The 20,577-nt window shown below is 39.7% G+C and overlaps 2 protein-coding genes and 1 long non-coding RNA gene across 11 annotated transcripts; 2 read left to right on the forward strand and 1 right to left on the reverse strand.

Annotated features, from left to right (window-relative positions):
- The first annotated feature begins 335 nt into the window (after positions 1 to 335).
- LOC112284253 (uncharacterized) lies at positions 336 to 2,986 on the forward strand. Of its 2 annotated transcripts, XM_024523915.3 has the most exons (9): positions 336 to 704; positions 913 to 1,038; positions 1,148 to 1,216; positions 1,357 to 1,376; positions 1,658 to 1,710; positions 1,915 to 1,945; positions 2,100 to 2,184; positions 2,397 to 2,536; positions 2,676 to 2,986. In XM_024523915.3, exons 1-9 carry the CDS (start codon positions 470 to 472, stop codon positions 2,733 to 2,735), a joined length of 819 nt encoding a protein of 272 aa, XP_024379683.1. In that variant the 5' UTR covers positions 336 to 469; the 3' UTR covers positions 2,736 to 2,986. The 2 variants fall into 2 exon arrangements, with proteins under 2 accessions (XP_024379683.1, XP_024379686.1); XM_024523918.3 differs by lacking the exon at positions 913 to 1,038.
- LOC149988586 (uncharacterized) lies at positions 2,969 to 4,538 on the reverse strand. 2 transcript variants are annotated; one of them, XR_016504261.1, is made up of 3 exons: positions 4,285 to 4,538; positions 3,579 to 3,751; positions 2,969 to 3,472 (listed from the first exon to the last, which is right to left on the reverse strand). It is a non-coding gene; the product is annotated as an uncharacterized LOC149988586 (long non-coding RNA). The 2 variants fall into 2 exon arrangements; XR_016504260.1 differs by having other exon boundaries at positions 2,969 to 3,751.
- A 5-nt stretch (positions 4,539 to 4,543) lies between these two features.
- On the forward strand, positions 4,544 to 18,432 carry LOC112284251 (tripeptidyl-peptidase 2). Of its 7 annotated transcripts, none has more exons than XM_024523908.3 (35): positions 4,544 to 4,686; positions 5,270 to 5,540; positions 6,016 to 6,333; positions 6,812 to 6,890; positions 7,140 to 7,213; positions 7,550 to 7,659; positions 7,803 to 7,883; positions 8,074 to 8,178; positions 8,306 to 8,448; positions 8,674 to 8,824; positions 9,126 to 9,248; positions 9,530 to 9,613; positions 9,994 to 10,181; positions 10,725 to 10,899; positions 11,310 to 11,431; positions 11,654 to 11,792; positions 11,914 to 12,068; positions 12,190 to 12,368; positions 12,567 to 12,850; positions 12,941 to 13,069; positions 13,329 to 13,429; positions 13,689 to 13,806; positions 14,047 to 14,126; positions 14,388 to 14,460; positions 14,672 to 14,757; positions 15,006 to 15,057; positions 15,472 to 15,606; positions 15,753 to 15,821; positions 16,158 to 16,250; positions 16,426 to 16,521; positions 16,817 to 16,915; positions 17,121 to 17,225; positions 17,516 to 17,570; positions 17,684 to 17,919; positions 18,070 to 18,432. In XM_024523908.3, the coding sequence occupies exons 2-35, from the start codon at positions 5,366 to 5,368 to the stop codon at positions 18,226 to 18,228; spliced, it is 4,371 nt and encodes a 1,456-aa protein (XP_024379676.1). In that variant the 5' UTR covers positions 4,544 to 4,686; positions 5,270 to 5,365; the 3' UTR covers positions 18,229 to 18,432. The 7 variants fall into 7 exon arrangements, with proteins under 7 accessions (XP_024379676.1, XP_024379675.1, XP_024379677.1 ...); XM_024523907.3 differs by having other exon boundaries at positions 4,591 to 4,733; XM_024523909.3 differs by having other exon boundaries at positions 4,591 to 4,733; positions 17,690 to 17,919.
- Positions 18,433 to 20,577: the final 2,145 nt, after the last annotated feature.

A 20,577-nucleotide genomic window follows, 5' to 3' on the forward strand; every position in this document is an offset into this window, starting at 1 on the left:
AAATACAGCAAAGCTTGGGTCACACTGGCACTGGATCCCAGTCTCTCTCCAATTCAAAGACGTTTATTTTACAAAGAAGTTATTTTCTCCATTTAATTGCCGTGTGTCCTCTATCTAGTGGCTATTATTATTTTCTAAAATTTATCCTCCGCATTTCTGTAACAAATTCGGCCTCCCATTACTGAGGCCTTAATTAAACCAGGGAACCGCCCCAATCCAGTGTGAAGGGAAGCTCATGGCTGACGTCCATGCAAACGACGTGAGCAATTGCGTTTTGTCATGCAGTCAAATTAGGGTTTCAGACAAAGGTGGTGCAACAGTTGATGAGTTGATGAAGGAGCAGGACTTTTTGTTTCAGTTCTGGGTTGATCTACCCAATTTAGGAACGAGTCGGGAAATTCTCAGGCACATAGCGATACAACACTTTCGCGTAAGGTAAATTAGAGTTGGGTTCTTGTGTGTGAGAGGCATGGCACCGAAGAAGAAGAAGGGAGAAGGGAAGAAAGCGGGGAGGCGGAAGGAGAAAGGATTCAAGGGACCTGGTAAAATTCTGGCCTACCACGATGAAGAGTATTGGAATAGCCGCTACGCTAACCAGCCGGAGCCATTCGACTGGTATCAATCTTACAAAGAGTTGAAAGGGTTGTTTGAAATGTATCTCCCCAAGGACAACAAGATCCTGAATGCTGGATGCGGTAATGGAAGTAAGTGTTAGAAGTTGGTGACTCCTGAATTTCTGTATTCTCTGCGGTCTATGTTTTCTTTGATCGATTTTAAAGCGCATTTAGGGCAAATTTGTAACCTTCTGATGAGTGGATTTGGACACCGCTTTGCGAAGCGACTGCATCTGCAATCTGCGGAAGAGTTTGAGATACATAATTGATGTTGAGAAGGACTGGGTTTGGATTTTAGTGTTGGGGGAGGACATGGTGAGAGATGGCTACTTGGATGTTGTAAATGTGGACAACTCGAGCACGTGCTTTGATCAGCTGAATTTGAGATACAAGGGAAACAAGGACATACCATCTGCGTTTACATGTGAGTTTGTAAATGTTCCTCTACAGCGCATGCTCAACATTAAAGCGCAAGTAGCATGCTACGTATTTCGCTCTGTAGGTTTGAGATGTGTTAGAACTCAGTGACGCAGGGTTTCGGCAGGACATGAAAGATTTGAAGATGTTCAAGGACTTCTCAATGGACCACGTGATTGACAAGGGTGCGTTTTCCTCTTACATTGAATTCATCACTAAATTCGCCACTTCGATTTCAAAAGTAGTTTGTAAGATAACCATAGTAAATGAGATGAATTGTGATGCTTTTTTGAGTGGAGTATCTCGGGCTGAGTTTGTGTTGTAGGTTTTCTGGACTCTATTTTGGTGAGCATTTTCAGCTAGGCACTACCTCATGTGAATCTCAACGCCTGATATCGGCGTGCACTTAACATCTAGACCGTCACAAACTTGTGACACTTTCATGAAATGCGATACTTAATCTTGTTGAGGTTTTAATTGTTGTCAAGTGTAGAGTATTGAGGACCAGCATCATCCTAATTACAACTTTTGTGTACAAACAATGTAACAATCTTTATGGTGGGTGTTTTCCTTATGCATTTGACTGACCGACAAAATTATGTTGGCCACTTGAACCTTGACGCTAGTGTGCAGCTGATGCTCTCAATCAAGTTGCTCTAGTGTTTGGTGAAATTCGAAGGTCACAATTTTCATCGTCTATGAATTGTTATGTTCGACCTATCAGTAAAGTTGATGGGGTTCACCTGGAATCTTTCACAGGCTTCTCGTGATATGAAACAAAGGCTAATCTTTGTGTACATGTAGTTTATGCTGTCAATTTTGGAGATTCTCTGATGTAATGTGGAATGTTGGGGGGGGGGGGCAACTGGTGGACTTTCTTCAGGGTTCTGAAGGTCGGAGGCTTATACATCTTGGTAAGTACGCCAATTCGGTCAAATAATCCACAAGAGTTCTGAGGAAGATCGAAGTTTAGTTCAATTGTGAATAATAATCGTTCACAGACTTGCACTATGTCAGCGAGTTCGCATCAATTGGGTATTCATCAGGTCAAACTCCGTACTCCCTCAGATTACTTACGGTGATCCACGAACACGCATGCCTTGGCTTAAGACTCCACTGACTCCATGGAAATCGATCATTGTCCACGTTTTCCGTAAGTGATGTACCATGTTTCCCCACAACTATATGGCTTCAGAGTAATGGTCTAAAATATAGTATTATCTAATATTCTACATAGTTTTTATGACGTAACTAATATTTATCGAGTAGTGAATTAGCAATGCATTTCGAAAGTTCTAAGTTCTTAGAGGAAGAGGTTAGCACTTTTAATATGTTGCTCAAAATGACTCGAGTGTATGTGCACAGCAAGACCTGGCTCTCCCAAAGCCTTAAATCCTGGGCCACGACCCATACTTGAACCAGTGTATATGTTGCCTGACTTAACTCTCGGACCTCAGTTCAACCTTGATGACCCAGATTGGCATTATATCTATGTCTGTAAAAAGGTAATTCATATCTGTTAGTAGGCAAGCATCGAAATGTTTCAACATAGTATAGTTACATCTGGGTTTTGATTGTGCGAGACCCAAGACCTCATGAACTCTTTGTATCGTGGGGCTGGATGTATGATGCTCTCGCTTACAGGAGACGGAAGATCTAACCAAGGCGCCTCAGCCCAGAAAGAAGAAACCTCTAAAGGCGTAGTGGCTGAATGGCGGGAGATGCCTCTTAAGAAATACATGATTTTGGGAATCAAATCTCTTGAGAAACGTAGACCATCAAAGTGGCAGCTATGCCATGGATAACCTCGATTCACCACTAGAAAGACATTAGCATCTAATCTGGCCAAGGTGCATGGAAAGGTGCATTTCCAGTCAAACTCAACATGCGTAGAGAGAACATGGATGAGCGAGAGATGGGTCACAGTGAGGAAACTGTTGGTCCAACCTAAAGCATTTGAATTTTACTTGACACCATATCGGATACTTACGAGAAAGTCGCTCTACAACAGACCTTGTAAGAGGGGACCCTCATCCAAGGAATTGAATTCTGCAGCAATTAAATCCTTTCAATAACAGTAATGCACATTATAGATGAGTACATGCCGCATCTTGGCAATGGTCTTCAAATTAGCTTCAAAGGATTTCTGCCGTTGCTTACCGCCTCCACAAAATCTTTGGACAGCCTCAACGATGCCAAGCCTACAAGGCTGATTGTCTAAATTTCCGTCGACCTCCTCATTCGAAGCAGTTGTAGATTTTCGCCATGACCATACAGCCTTGAAGCCCACTAAAGCTGTAGGACTTCAACGGGCTATGTTAGCTCAGAACTTTCTTCACCTTGCCCAGTTTTCGCACAGAGAAACAGTAGAAAGTGGCCATGAGGAATGCTGCGAGCTCCACAACCAACAGCGGTTCCAAAGAAGGCAAGCCCTGCTCAGGCTTTCCATGTGAGAAATGTCGGTTAGAAATGCAGTGCTGCTGGCAAAAGGTAAGCCTGCAGAATTTGATGTGGAATACGTGCAATAGATCTCGAAGCATATCTCACTTAGTTTGATGTCCCAGGCTGAAGCATCCGCCCCGAAGACCGAGATTTTTCTTTTGATAGGATTCAACCCTAGGTGTTGAAGCTATTGAAGTCTTACAACATGGTTTGAGTGATTTCCGGACTCCAAGGCGCAGAGCCAGACAAGAATATCCATGTGGGCAGCCCTGGCCAACCTGCAAGAAGCAAATAAATAACATATCTTCACTTTGATGAAACATGTAGACGTTGTTGGGCAAGTTCACGAATAACTGGTGTAGTCATCAAGATATAATCTCCCTGTAAACACTTGTGTTCAGCCACATGATAAATTCGTATATTTTTGACAACTACATGCTGATTGCGAACAGTATTGCCATCATCAATCGACAATGCGCTGGCGTCCATTTACAAAAATTATCGCACACTACACAACAAGAGTTACAGATGCCCTGATAAGCGTGTTGAAATGTGAAAAATTATTGGTTGAACAGAAGCACATAAATGCACATCGATTTATGCACGCATTCTTCATCCCCACACATCATGAAACAGTAGTAATAAAAGGTAAAAACTACGTTTAAAGTCTAGCTTTAAGAAAGTGGAAGTACCCCAAATAATTCTACCAAGACCTCCTAAAAACACATGTAACTTATCCAATCTGAAAATGTAGAAGAGGGGAGCCCGGGATTCGACATCAACCGGTGACTTGGAAGGGGAGGTGACTGACCAGGGCGGTCGAGGATCAGAGAACGCGAAGCCATCGCAGGGCTGAACGTAGAAGTAACAGCGTCTTTGCAAGGCGTCGCAAAGTGAAGCAAAGCACACATGACAGGATGCGAATGCTTTGTCAGAGGAGGCGACAAAGAAGAAAGAGCGGCGGGGATGTCATCCGTGAGCCTCATTACCCACAAATCCCCGCTCTGGCCTCATCCCTCGCCTCTGGGTCAGAATGCCCACTACCTTCTTGGTCTCGCCCACTTCACAATCTCAATCGTCCCCTCCCACGAACCACAGCCTCCGAACCTCCCACGTATTGCTCCAATTTGTGCACATCCTGTAGCTGTGGCGTGTCGTCGTGCATTCGCTTCTGAACGTGCTGGCGAATCCTGCGTAGTTTCTGAGCATTGGGGTGTGACATGAAGCAAATAGTGCCTTACTCATTCCCTTTCGTGGTTTGTAAGTGTTAAAGTTTGTTTCGCTTGTAATTTGGGTTGAATTTGGGTTAGATGTGTGTTGCTCTTCTTTTTGACGTTCTGTTTTGATTGTTTCATTCGCTTTCATTTGTTACTTTCTCTCAATGGCTTGCATGAGTAGAAGTTGAAGATTTGATTGGCAGAATGGGATACTTGGGCTCATTGTGAAATGTTGAACATTGGGATGCACGAGTAGTAGTTACTGTATGATTTATTAGCTCGTTTTGTATCATTTCTGCAGTGTGGGGACTTCTGGGACCGGCATTTTAAGTATCTAACTGTCTTTGAAGCACATCATTGAGCTAATGTCCTGTGTCTAACTGTAATTGGGTTAGAAGTATACTATGTATTTAATCGCGCACACGTTCTTGGCGTCACTCAATGTTGGATATTTCCCGTGTACAATCAGGCCACATTTCCAATGAACTTTCTTGGTTCAAAGGACTCGATGAATATCTCATTATCAAAGGTTTTAAGTTATTGCGCACACTCTGATGTTTGTGGTTATATTCCTCACAGAGTGCCACATTCAACCCGCATCAGCTGTCAGTTCAATCGAGAAAGTAGGGCAATCAGTTCCACTTCCCTTTCTCCCCACTGCTCAGAATTTAGGCTATGTTGTCCAGCCACATAGCTTCCTCCTCATGCAGCGGTCTGAGACTTGGGTCTACATCATGTCTGAAGTTGAAAGCTAGGAAAGGATGCGTTCACAGACGGTGTGGAAGTGGGCTTCTACCTGTCCAAAGTCGGCTGCAGGGGAGGAGTTTCAGATTGCCAAATGCCAAGAGAGGTCTGAGCTACAGCTCTTTTCAGAAGTCATAATTGTTTCAGCTCAAATAGGAAAATGAATGAGGGGTGGGTGTCACTCTGTGTGTTCTGTTGTTCCAAATCAGGTCTAGCCTTGAGGGATCAAAGTGATGAGATGGTTGCAGATATTGGCAAATATGGAAGAGCTTTCTCATATGAAATAAGTTTGTGCAATTATATTCCGTGTCTTTGGAAGCCATCCAGTTTTTGCTGAGGACTAGCAGATGTTTTCTGCAGCCTTTGCAGGTGCGTTGCATCATGTAAAAATTTAACCATAAATATTGTGGTTAATTTGAAGACACTCTGTGATGGTTTTCATTTCCTTAAATATGAACCATACTACAGAAGCTTTGTTCCCTTAATAATCGCGGGCATATTTGAGCGAAATTTGCACAAATTGCGGTTATTGTAGAATAAGGAGTTATGACCATGGTTTTGATACTTTGTTGGTGGTCCAGGGGTTCCTCCTCATAACAGCTTGGGGACAGCCATTAAGAACTTCAAGTGGCAGGACTTACAAAGCTCCTGGATTTCCAGCAATCGGGAGCTTCTCAGTCATGATTTTCCGCGAAACTTTTCAGTCCTTGGAAGCCAGGACACTTATTCTACTAGTATGGATTTCAATGAAGGGTCGTACCGGACAGAGTTCAATTATCCTTCGAGTTCAGACTCGCATTTCCTAGAAGGGTTGATGCCTAAAAAGGGTATTGAAGCTATACAATTTCTTGAAGAGCATCCCGAATATGATGGAAGGGGTATCACGGTAGCAATTTTTGGTGAGATACGATGCACTTCGCTAAACTTTCGTTGCAAATTACTTGCGAGTGACATGACTGTATCATGTATTTTTTACCAAGTGGATTTAGACTCGTAGGAACTATATTATACAAAATTGGTAAATGCTTGTGCGGTTGCTCGACTTCAACCATATATTGTATTTCATCTAAACTTCTTCAAGTGCTCACCTTTTCTGGTCGCCTAATATTAAGTATGAAGAAAGTATGGCCTATCATAACATTAAAAATTTTCGTGGCTTCTATTTCATTGCTTGAGGAGGTATCGGTTGAGTAGCTTGTTTATGTCCTTGTCTCGGCTTCAGACAGCGAAAGGAATTGCGCAAGCCCTCTGAATCCACCTAAAGGCATAGAAGTCCTAGAACATTTTAGTCACATTTGAAAAATATCGTGTAGGATGTAATTTTTTTTCAAAATAAATTGCTCCTTACCTCATCGTGACTGTGGTTCCATGTTTTAGATTCTGGAGTGGATCCCGCAGCCGCTGGTTTGCAAGTTACGACAGATGGAAAGCCTAAGGTTATTGACGTACTTGATTGGTAAGTGTGAGTAGTGCAAGAACGTTTGAGAACATATATCATGATGCAACTATTTCAGTCCTTTCCCAGCTGTTGAGTCCTCTGGAAGTTAAATTCTTATTTGATTTCGTCTTCTGGTCCTTGGTATTTTATGATGAAAACGAAACAAATTTCTCTCAGAGACCGATCCCAAACAATATACAGTTTTTAGCTCTTCAATTTACTCCGCGCATGAAAGTTCTCACTGTTTTTATTTCTCTCTAAATACAGCACTGGGAGTGGTGATGTGGATACTTCTACAATTGTGACAGCTGATGAAGACGGTTTTATTACCGGAGCTTCAGGTTTCGAACTGGTTTGATTCATAAATAGTCATCTTGTTCTGCATGAAGTGTTTGGATAAAAACTTTCTAGAAAATGGACTAAGGTGTTGCTATCTGTATCGTAGCATCGTGTTGAAATTGAAATATTCTTGCGATGCTGAAGTGTAGAGTAAAATTTGTTGCTTGTTGATTGAATATTTCATTCTAATTGTACTGGCACTCGCGTGAGAGTAGGCTATGAAATATACAAAAGTTTGGAAGTTCGTATTAAGATAAATTTGTCTTAATCGCTTCACTCGTATTCAACTCAACGAAAGGACTCTAAGGTCTGACTTTTTCTGGATTTCCATTTCTCAGGAGCCCGTCTACAAATAAACAAAGAGTGGATAAATCCAACAGGGGAATGGAGGGTAGGGTCTAAATTGGCTTTCTCGCTGTTCACAGGGACTCTCATTAATCGTCTAAAGGTACGTACCACTCACAACAAATGTTTAAACTGTTCAAAAGTAACTATGAGTTAAGGTGATTATTGTTTATAGCTTGAAGGTCTCTTTATTCTGAGGAGTATTTCTTATCCATTTGGGCATATTTCTGGATATTCCACATGAAGGGAGAGCGCAAGAAAAAGTGGGATGAGAAGCAAAGGGAGGCATTAACTGAGGCTCTTCGTCAGCTTACAGAATTTGATAAGGTGAGCTGAATCTTGCTTAATCAGCTTGCGAGTTGCATGTGCCTATCTGCTGTCATCAGAATTAATATGAGTCAATCATCCAGAATGTTTCTCTAATGCATCTACACACTACTTTTCTGATACGAGTTGTTCCGTAGTAAAGGCGGTCTTCAGATGCTTACAACGAACATTGTTGTTCTTGATGTCCCAGAAGCACCTCAAACCAACTGAGCCAGCGCTCAAGAAAGCTCGAGAGGATCTTCAGAATCGAGTTGATTTTATTCAGAAACAATCGGATGTAACTATTTTTTACCTGGTTTGTCTCTCTGTTTTGGTTACAAGAGTGTTAACTCATCAATATCTCCATAACCATTATTTCATGTTTTCTATGTTTTTCAGTTTACCTATATTCTAAGTATAAATATGTTTTTTGTTCTGTTCAGAGTTACGAAGATAATGGGCCAGTTATTGATGCAGTAGTATGGCATGATGGAAATTTGTGGAGGGCTGCATTAGACACTCAAGATATGGAAGAGGAAAGCGGACTTGGAAAGCTTGCAGACTGTACTCCTCTAACCAATTACAGGTATTGATACATGTGGTGTTATAAATCAAGGTTTTTTAAGGAATTATTGGTTGGTTCTTTACATATCCTAGTCTATTATGTTAAGGTGACCTGGTTTGTTTCGAAAGTATTCTTTCTTGTCCTGTGTAAGTAACGGTAACCGTGCTGCTACCACCGAATTTTGAGCTTTGTGTTCTTAAGAGTACTTGTCCTACTAACTTCGTTAAGTATTCATCTGATTTGCAGGATGGAGCGGAAGTATGGGGTCTTTACCCGAATGGATGCCTGCACATACGTATTAAATATTTTTGATGATGGCAATGTTCTCAGCATCGTCACAGACTGCTCCCCACATGGGACACATGTTGCAGGAATCACAGCTGCCCACCACCCGGAGGTGAGTGTCTTTACCACTAACATCTCTGGTTTTAAGTTATCAAAAAAAAAAAAATATATATATATATATATAAGTTTATTCTGCACGTATAGGTATCCATTCAGAACATTTAAGATATAAATCGAAAGTACTTTAGGTTGTCCGCGTTATTTATTAGACTTTGCATATTGAAACTTACCAGTAAAGCTTGCAGAGGGTTGACTGTTTCTCTCTAGTTTCTTGATTCTTATCAAGTTGGTTAGTCTATAGTGTGATAATCCGTGTAAGATGTGGTCTATTGATGTCAATTATTCTTATATAGGAACCACTCTTGAATGGAGTAGCACCAGGAGCTCAAATAGTCTCTTGCAAGATTGGCGATACGCGACTCGGCTCAATGGAAATGGGCACTGGCCTAGTTCGCGCCCTCATTGCAGTAGTTGAGGTCTTGCTTTTTTCTTTTTTCTTTTTTCTTGTATATATTTCTCTTATGTGAACGCTTTATTCTATTTTGTAATCACTATCTGATATTTTGTCTCTGTACATAGGCCACACAAGGTAATGTTGATAATTCCCTTTTAGATCGTGGAGTATTCCGACCTTGCAAATTGAAGGCTCTTTTGGGGTCTAGAGTCTGTCTTGTTAAGCATGCCTGGACAAAATAGTCTATTCTTGTCATGATTCAACATTTAAGTCACTGGATACTGTAATTGTGCTCTTCTGCAGACAAAATGTGATCTTATAAACATGAGTTATGGAGAGCCGACCTCAATGCCAAACTATGGTCGTTTTATCCAACTAGCTGAAGAGGTACAATTCTTCTCTCACCCTAGCGATAAACTTTGAGATCTCAATTACTTGAAAAGCTGCTGTTCGTGTTGGTAAACATCATGTCTCTTCCATATCTTATTACTTGGAGGGGTTTGTGATTTATTACTGAACGGCAGCCTTAACTGTTCTTGAAATGCTCAGTGAGAATCAATCGTGCAGCTGCTCTTGACCATCAATATGGTGCATATTTCACTATAATTTCTATGACCACTTCTACTCTATTTTATTCCAATGTAATTGGTTATATTACAAGAGTAAGGAGACATTGCTTCAACGCAATCGACATAATCACCCTCCTCCCTTCTCCAGAAAAAAAGAAAAAAGAAACGATAAACATGATTCTCTAATTTATTTTGCAGGTGGTAAACAAACATGGGGTGATATTTGTGTCTAGTGCGGGTAACAACGGTCCATCACTTACAACGGTAGGTGCCCCAGGGGGCACATCATCAAGTATCTTATCCGTTGGGGCATACGTGACTCCATCAATGGCTGCTTCAGCTCACTCTTTGGTTGAAACTCCCACAGAGGGCGTCCAGTACACCTGGTAAGTGACGGCCGCACTTCATCTTGGTATATACACGTCCATTTTCTCGATCGTTATGAAAACACGAGAGTTGAATCAATAGAACTTCACCTCGAGGTTTCTCTTCTAATATGCGGGAATATTAGGAATATCAAGTAAATTCAGTGATAGGAAATTAATCTAATTTAAGCAAAGAACTGCAGGTAGTCTAAAATTTTGAGGGTTTCTCCGGGTTAGACAAGTCGCATACTGAGAAAGTCATCCTCATCAAGAGTTTTATGACCTATCATAAACTTGGCCTTTGTTTTCTCTTAAAATAGATGAAGAATGGTTGAACTGACATTCATCTACTGGGTATGGCTCTTTTGAAGTTTAAAAGTGATATGAATCTTCATATGCTATCGAATCAATGATAGTATAGTGAAATACTGCACCATACAGCAAGAGGGGTGCAGACTAGCCACCTTCTTTATGTTTCTGAATTGCAAAGCAGAATTATCATTTCACCTTGTCTAAGCAGTCTTCTCTGCTTCAAGATTTTGATCTTTACTATTGCATCAACAGGTCAAGCAGGGGACCAACAGCAGATGGGGATATCGGTGTTACCCTGAGTGCACTGGGTGGGGCAGTTGCACCTGTGCCCAAATGGACTCTACAACCACGCATGTTGATGAATGGTACATCTATGTCTTCTCCCTGTGCCTGCGGTGGCATTGCACTGGTTCTTAGCGCTCTCAAGGTGAGTTTGAATTTTAATAAGGATTGGAATCTAATGGTTCATAGGTGCTGATCTGCCGTTTTCAGTCAGTCTCATTTACTTTTTTGAAGCGGAGACTCAATCAGTCTGGATACCTTCTAATAATGTGCACTCTTGAAATATCGTAGTGTTTTAAGTCGTTAGTAGTGTTGCATCTCGTGCCTATTTAAGACATCTTTTGTTGATAGTTACCTTTGTTTGGGTAATACGTACGGGATTCCTGAGGATAGAAAAGTATCATATCTAAAGTTCTATGTCAATCGTACTTTAAAGGAATGCTGTCAGGAGAATTTGGATTGCATGATGGTAGATTAAGTATGGATTATGACACTAGTTGTATGGTCTCAACTTTGTTCATTCAACGTTTGATGAGTGTTCCTTCTATCGATCAGGCAGAAGGACGTAAAATCAGCCCCCACGTCGTGAGAAAAGCACTCGAAAACACTGCTGCTCCGGTCCATGACGTGCCTGAAGAAACTCTCACAATTGGTCGTGGTCTCTTACAAGTTGATAGGTGAGATCGACTTGGACCTTGTCTCTCCTTTGAACCTGCTTGTGTTATGCTTAATATTTTTTTAACGACATATTAAATTTTAATCTAACAATAGCTTTGTTTTAGTGTGCAGTATTGTAAGGCTAACAGATCGGTTTACGTCATATAATCTCTTGACATTGTTCAATGTTGTTTTATCAGTACTTTAATTCGATTGCACTGTCCATAAAATTTTACTTGTAGGGCGTATAAGTATTTGCAAACTTGCGAAGAACTTCCACCCGTGCATTACACAGTGGAAGTTGGTCGTGGCCCTAACACAGGCGTCACTTTTCGAGGAGTGTACTTGCGGGAGGCGTATGATTGCCGACAAGCAAGTGAGGTACCTTTGCTAACGAAGTTCACTTTGCCCAGCGTTTTCTTAAACTGGACATGATAAGGTTTGTATTCCACCAGCAATATCTACTGATCTAACTTGAGTGTCATGTGTGCATGTCTTTCAGTGGAATATTACTGTCAAGCCCCAATTTCCTGAGGATGCTGATAACCTCAATCAAGTGGTGCCTTTTGAGGAACGTGTGAAGTTGGAGAGTGGGAATCTATCCTGGCTCAAGTGTCCTGAATATCTATTACTCACTAACAATGGGCGCTCTTTCAAGTACTAATACTCGTCCAGACTTTATTTTTCTCCTTTTCGTGCATTCATTTTTTCCTTTGTCGTAAAGGATGCATTTATAATGTACAGCTCTGATGACTGAGGTTCCATTTTGTGGGGTCAGTATTGTAGTGGATCCAACTGGCTTGAAGGATGGACTGCACTACGCAGAAGTTGTGGGTGTCGACTCTGAGGCACCATGGCGAGGACCCCTTTTTAGAATACCTGTGACCATATGCAAGCCTCTTGAGTTAAAAACATCGCCACCAGTAGCGTCTTTTTCAAATTTGTCATTCGTTCCAGGTACCACATGGTCATCAGGTGTCACTTTTGTGTACATCTTTTTGCACTTGTTATAATGATTTTGTTCAACCTGATGTGATTAATTGAATGATCGTTGCGTTTGTACGCTTGCACATATATTGCAAGTTCTTATTAGTGGGTTCCGTTGAATTTTTAAAGTCGTGTATTTGTAATTCATGATTGAGTATTTTTGAGCAGGGGCAATTGAGCGAAGATTTATTTCCGTTCCAGAGGGCACAACTTGGGCGGAAGCTACCCTCAAAATGGCTGGCTTTGATACTCCACGAAGATTTTATGTGAATGCTGTGCAGCTTGTTCCCAAGCAACGGCCATTTGTGTGGTCCAGTTTTGTGAACTTCCAATCGCCATCATCAAAGTCATTTGCATTCCCGTTGATAGGAGGAGTAACCATGGAACTCACTATTGCTCAGTTCTGGTCCAGTGGTAATGGTAGTCATATACCAGCTACTGCAGATGTAGAGGTAAGAATTGTCTGGTTGATCAAATGCACTGTGGTATTTCGATAATTATTCTCCTTCATTGACTCTAATATTACTTCTGTATGTGGGCAGATTGAGTACCATAGTTTACTTGGTGTTAATAATGAGGTACTCATTAAAGGTAGCGAGGGTACAGCTCGGGTGGATGTAAAAGCAGCTCTTGGCTCTGAAACTTTAGCTCCATCTGCCACTTTGAAAAAGGTTTTTTCATTCTCGTGTGCCCTTCTCTCTTTGGTACAATCTCTAGATTGTTTATAAGGATTTTTGTTTTTTATTTTTTTGATTTTTTTTGATGAAGTATCATGGCTGGTACATCTTCCCGTTGACTTTGACAGATACTGTCCTGCTTTGTGAAATTTACTCTTAGACTTGCCTTAGAGCTCAAGTTGGTGTGTTCACATTCAACCTAGATTTGAGAAATGAGTGTGTTCTATTTAACAGAGTGGCTCTCAATGCACAGGTTCGTGTCGCATATCGTCCTGTGGAGGCAAAGGTTGCGCCTTTGTCAGCCTTAAGGGATAAATTGACTGATGGGAGACAGATAAACGCTCTCACGTTGACGTGCGTATCCCTAGCAATCTTCTAAGTAGTAATTTGCTTAATTGGTTTGCACAAGGGATGTGCAGGCCATGTAGGCTCATCGAAATGGATTGCTTCTCATTCGATTGTTCGGTGTTGTTCCATTCCTTCTACATTACAGTTTTATACCTTAATCTGGCCCCTTCATTTGTTTGAAATTCTTCCACATAAAGGTTGACTTAATTTCGTCTCTAGGGGAACATAAATTGATGGAATCATTCTCCTGGTTGCACATGTACAGATATAAATTCTCACTTGCAGAAGGTGGCAATGTGACCCCAAGGATCCCCATTTTGAATGGGCGCATGTATGACAATGAATTCGAGTCTCAGTTCTACATGCTTTGTGATTCCAACAAGGTATTTTGGGTTCGCTGCTTCTGATGTCCTCGATAGCACAACTTGAATGTGCCTTAAAATTATGTGCTTTTTGTTCAAAAATCAATGACTGGAAATTTCCCCTTCCACACAACTGATGTCATATTTGTAGACTTACACCACGTTGTTGTAATTTGTAATACACGTCATTGAAGTTTGGGGGGCTCGTAAACTTCTGAATCGAACTCAGTACCTGTATTGTGGTAAAATATTTGTCCACAGAGAGTACTTTCGATGGGAGATGTCTACCCAGTAGGTGTAAAACTCTCCAAAGGAGACTATACTTTGTTACTCCATATCAGGTTTTCCCAGCTGCACATTCAATTATGACATTTGACTGAAGATCACCAGTACCGTCTTACTCCAGATACTTAGTGCTTACAGATGTAAGTAGAGACAAAGTACATGTTAATTAATTCGCAATGGTATATGAATAATTGGTTTTGAAGAAATACCGTACATGTAAAATTGAGATCGTTTAGTTTGCGTCGTGAATCTATGAAATCTCTTTGTATGATATTGTTATACTTTCACAATTTTACATCCTTTGAGATGTATGCCAGGCATGACAACATGAATCATCTAGAAAAGCTGAAGAAGGCAGTCCTACTCCTTGATCGCGATCTGGAAGATAAGGTGTGTTGAATCTGTGAAGGCCTCTACATCACAAATGTCTATTGAGTCAATCTTAATTTCACAGACAACCAGCTGTACATTAATTGTGTCTAGTTTCATGAAACAACTTACACTGTCCATTGCTTCACCTGTTCATAAAGTTGATGATTTTTCAGAACGGTTTCTGTTCGAATTTTTTCTGACAACAGCTTGGTTGTATTATCTTGATCAGAACTCAATAAAGCTGGGTTTTTCATCCCATATCGATGGGGTTATAACCGGAGGTGGACCCTTCAAAAGTGCTCTTCTAGCTGCTGGGTATGATTTCCAATTCCCCACAGAAGCATGACATTTTTATTTCCTTGACTGGACACTATCGTGTTTTGTTTGCCGTATATTAAATGTTTATCATGCCGTAGCTGTTGATTAATATAAGAAGGCAGCCGGTGAATGACAGCATCCTACAAACTTCCACTGCAATGTGGCAGCAAGTACAAGCTATCGGGTGTATCATTTTTGTTTCTCCCGCTTGTGAACTGATAATTTCATATGATTTGGCATCGCAGAGAAACACGGCCCTTCTACATTGTTGCGCCAACTGATGATAGGATACCTAAGGTAAGGAATTTCTCTAGGTTTGTTCACCTTATCGTACCAGGCATCCCATGTCCTTCTCTATCCCTCATTCTTTCTCACACACGCACTCACACAAGCGTGTGTAGGTGTATGCTGGAACGGTTGGTAATTGACAAGGTACACCCACTGTTCTATTTCAGTGTAGAGGTTTAATTTCAAATGACGAAGTAACAGAAAAGTCGGATAGTCTTTTCTAAGAAAAAATACTTTCGTGCTCTTTCACTTCCAAATTGTATGTTATTAGTGTACTAAAACTGTTCCTCTTTTTTTTGAAAATGTTTCAAGTAGCTTCAATAGATGTTGACAAGCATGAGCGCTAGATATTGAAGTCGTTAATTGTATGCAGTTGATTCTCCTTTTGGTTATTTATTTGAGTGTGTCGAATTGTTATTTCAGGATGCAACCCCAGGTTCTTTGTTGTTGGGTGAGATATCGTATGGGGAGGTGTCGGTTGGGAATAGAGGTGGTAATGGAGGAGCAGCCTGCCCTTCTAAGGCGAGAATCACATTTGTTGTGCCCCCACCACCAAAGGTCCGTTCTTTCAAAACGTTCGATTTCATCGCACCAACATGATGTTATGTCTGTGTTAGTGTTGAACTGTCGAATTGTCCGCTTTCTTGGCGGCATTAAAGGAACATCTGCATTCTTTCTGGTGACTTTTCAATGTGTTGGTGTAGAGTGAGGACAAAGCAAAAGAAAAGGAAGATGGAGTTAAGAAGAATGTTTCTGATACTTTGGAGGAAGAGGTAATCATCACGACTTGCGGTTTCGTAACCAACGTTCAGAAGAGATGACATTATATATATATATATATATATATATATTTGTTTGTATTTGCTTATAAGAAAATTGCATGTCTACAATCTACAGTTCTTAAGTGTAGATACATATCTCGCTTTGGTGGTAAATCGTATCATCTTGTAATAACGTATGGCAATCATTATATCTGAACCAGTTTTCATTGTAGTGCAACCAACAGCTAGTGTTTCCTGGATTAGAAAGGCACATGACAGCACCGTAAGTTGTATCATCTATTTCCATGTGAAGAATGAGGAATGACTTAGGAAAGTGATCTGGTGCAGGTGAGAGATGCAAAAATCAAAGTTCTTTCTAGCTTTTTGTTGAGTACAAAGGAAGAACGAGAAGAATGGGAGAAGCTGGCGGAGTCATTCAAGGTCATCATTTTATATTGCATCTTGCTTGCATCAAATGGATGTCTACTCTTAGAGGGTTGTTGAATATTGAGCTAATTGAAGCCAATTGTATTATAGTGTTCGATTGTTTCTAGTTGGCTTTGAGTGCTTAATTTTTCTGACATGTAGAACTATTGTGTGCCACGCTTGACTGCAGGCTGACTATCCTAAGCACCTCCAACTTATGATAGAGATATTAAACAAGGTGTCTGGGTTACAAGGCAAAGAAGAGGAGAAGTTCAGTGTTGTCAAGGTAATCCTGGGATCGCACCCGAACGTGTTAGGTTTAGATCATTACGATTCTGCTTTTGTTACTTTCGTGCGAACATTGGCATAACTGATAATTATCTTAATCGAAATTGGTGTATGAGTTCAGGTAGGTTTTGCATGTCTTGATTTTTAATTCAAGAGAGCTTACTATCAAGTGAGGTATTGGTTAGAAAGGATTCTGTGATTATGAATGTCTGTGCCTTGATTTGGCTATACGTCTCTTAATCAGTGGGTAATCTCTGAACATCGATAATAACCATGACTTCTTTGTGTAGCAGATTATTGAAGCAGCTGATGACGTGATTCGCCTAGTGAATACCGATAGTCTTGCAAGACACTTTGCTATGAAATGTGAAGCTGAAGATGCTGATGCTGCGGTAAGTTTTCATGATAGCACGTGGTGGTTCTTGAAGTTCTTCGATTTTTCAACTTCAGAAGTTCAAACAGATATCCTTCATTCAAATACCTGGTCGAATTGGCAGAAGCAATTTTTACATCATTTAGTGGGGATTTTAGGTTAGAAATCAATTGTATTGTTCTCAAAAGAAGATGTTCCTTATGCGTGTCCATGTAAATCCGCAGAAAGTGAAAAAGGAGATGGAGAAACAACGAGATGCATTAGCAGATGCGTTGTACAAGAAGGGGCTTGCTCTCATCCAACTTGAAGAGGATCGAACAACTCAGCAGGTGCTTTTAGTCTCTGCAATATCGTGTGTTTAACTGGGGTCATGTCCCTATTAACAACATTTGCAAGGTTATGATGATGGGTCGTTGTTTCAATTCTTTCATAGATATTTCTGGGTTGATTTGGGCAGCCCATTATTACCGACTAATCCTGTTTCAAATATATTAATTCAAAAGCGGAATGCTGGTCCTGGTTATTAGTGCCCGCTGTGATTACCCAGCTCAACGTATTAGTCATACAATATTTCTGATTCTGGCTTATTTTATGCATTGAAACGTGACTTCGGATACAGAACGAGAAGTCCCTTGAAGTCTCATCAACTTCGTCTACTGAATCTGATACACCAGGTTAGTGACTTTGATTCCCAAGCTTTACCCTTTCAATCAACCTCAGGTATATAATAGATGTCTCTCCAATTACAGGGTTGTGAACATCGCATTTAGTTGTCCATATTCTTCAGATGCAGGCTTTGATAAAGAAAAGGCAGCAGAACAAAGTGAGAAGGTGGAACCTCCATCTAATGTATCATCTCCTTCGAAGCCAGAATCTAGCTCTGAGATGTCTACCTCAACAACTGATGAGTTGGAACAGACTTTTGCCGAACTACGCAAGTGGGCTGATACTTCCTCCTCCAAATATCTTTTACTAACTGTGAAACGGGAAAAGCGTGTTGGTCGTCTCGGAAGTGCTCTGAAGGTAAGCAATTTTTCAACTTTTGAATGGATGATTTGTTTCTCCTAGCATGCCCTGGAAATTTTAGCTGCGGGAAGATATGACTTTTTGAACTTGCATTGACCTTATCAGAACTACTTTAATAAGATTTACATTCTTCTTATCTTGGAACAGTTCTTGGGTGATCTGATCCAAGACGAGAGCATGCCACCTCAGAAGAATTTGTACGAGATTCGCATCCAACTCCTTGAAGAAATTGGATGGTCACATTTGGCTGCGTATGAACGCAAGTGGCTGTCTGTGCGCTTCCCTACTTCATGTCCCCTCTTCTAGTTCCTGCATTATCTGCATCTCCGATTGAGTTGCAATTGAGCACAATCCGATTTTGAAGAGGGGAATGAACGCTGCACAATTCTTTGTTGACATAACCTCAGCAGTGTGACACTTAGGTGATGGTCAAACAGAAGTGAGGTGCCATAACAAGCTGTTGTATGAGCAGATGCTTACGGTAATAAAGTTTGTATGCTAATTCAAACAGTCTTGTGCATTGTCATATTTTGAAAATCAGTATGTCAATATGCTTTGATTTCGCACTCACTGTTAGTAGGTCACCATTCACTGCTGAACAGGTAGTGGAAGTCATTACTGCAGTAAAGTAGGTCATTGCAGTTGGACAAGTTACTAATCGACTTCGGCAGCTGCAATTTTCATACCCTTAATCTCACCAAAACGGAAACCAAATCCATGAAGAGAAAGCTGAGGATTGAAACACGAGAATACTCTCATGCTTGTATGCTTAACATATGAGTTGAGAAACTGGTGATCTACAGGGTTCGAAACCTGGTCTAAATATGAATTATACAAGGTGATGGTCCAGGTACGCCTTCTAAGACTGGTTTCTGCAATACGCGTGTGTCAGTAAGTTTGATTCATTGGCTTACCACGCTGTCAGAATGTCAGCTTTCATACAGACTGCTCAATACATATTGCTTCTGGGGTCAACAGAGAGATGCTCCAGATGATGTACAATATTGAGTTGTAGAAATCTGTTGCTACTTCAAGTCCGTCTTTGTCACTCTACTTTTCTGATCAGCACCCTAAATCACCTAGACTGAGATTCAGGAAAGAAACCATTCACACTTGTCTGCACATAAAATCTCATTTCTATTACAGAATACTTGTTGTGTGAAGACACACCAAATGCAGGGTTGGAAAGCTTTCCATGGAACTACATGCTGTGACAAGCCTGGAAGCCTCTACACAATCACAAACCCAAGTGGGCACGGCCTTCATAAATTTCTACCTAGACTTATTTGATTATTTAATTGTACATGAGAATTACTACTACATTTTCACTTGTTAGTGAGAATCTATGTTCGGATTGGATGTGTTGCAATCAGAAGATATATTCTGATTACAAATCTACTCAGTCAAAAACATTATTGTGCAAATAGGGTATTGTTTAGAAACAGAAGAACAACTATTCAAACCTTAGAGATTTAATTTCAAGAATTTTGAGGCATGAAAATTGATGCTAACTTCAATACTTTAACAAGTTGAAGGAATATATGTATCTTTGTGAAATTATAAATTAGTCATTATTGTAACACTTCGAATGTTGAGATTTCTAATGAGCCAGAACTTTGTAAAGAAATTTCTTGATCAAAAGCACATACACATTTGTATGTATAATAATGAAATTTTAGCAAATAAAGATAATAATAAATTATAACATATTGAAACAGAAGAGGAATAAGAACTGAAATTAAACAAGTGAGATAGAAAGACTGAAAGAAAGAATTCTACCTATCAGTACAAATATACAGATATATGTATATCTGTATATACGTACTGATAGGTGGAATTAATACCCATAGGTATATCAGAGTATATATATATGTGCATTAAAAGGTCAAATTAGTAATAAAGTTTGAGGCGATCAAAATTATGTATAAATAATTTAATTATTGTGTGTAACTATATGTGTGTATGTATATGTAGAATAAAGAAAGAAAAAAAATAAGGATAATTTTAGCAAAGCATATACAAAAATATAAAGTAATTATGTGTCATATATATGCAAAAAAATTACAACCACAAATGCCTTTTAAAACATCATAAAACATTCTAGGATATTACAAAAAACTTAGCACTTTTTATTGATTTTTAGAAATCTTTGAAATCTTTTGGAATCTTTTATGGTAGTCTAGAAGTTGTCAAGAAAGACCTTCCTTAGTCTTCTACAAGTATCTATAAAAGATTCATTATATTAATAAGAAATTTTAAAACTCTTAAAATTCTTCAAGAAATCTCTATTGAACCTAATTGCTATTGTAAAAGTAAAGGGGTAAAATATAGGGTGCTTTAGTCTTGCCAACAAAAGTTTTGAAATAATCTAGGTGTTGTTTTGTTCGTAGTCTTGTATCCAGTCTTGTTTCTATGAGAAATTTTAATTTTCTTGTGCTAGTTGATTTCTCATTTGACTTTGTGTTCTTGATAACTTAGATATGTTTATTTTTTTTATTATTAGTTGAAAAAATGTAGAAAATATATATATATATATATATATATATATTTGTAAATTTTAGTATTCAAGTATATAAAGTTATGGTAAATTTTGAATTTAAAAAAATCTTTCTTTAAGAATTTATTTTTAATATATACATATGTATAAAACATTCA

The sequence above is a fragment of the Physcomitrium patens genome, chromosome 7 (assembly GCF_059467195.1).
Source record: "Physcomitrium patens ecotype Gransden chromosome 7, ASM5946719v1, whole genome shotgun sequence".
NCBI classification, from domain to species: Eukaryota; Viridiplantae; Streptophyta; class Bryopsida; order Funariales; family Funariaceae; genus Physcomitrium; species Physcomitrium patens.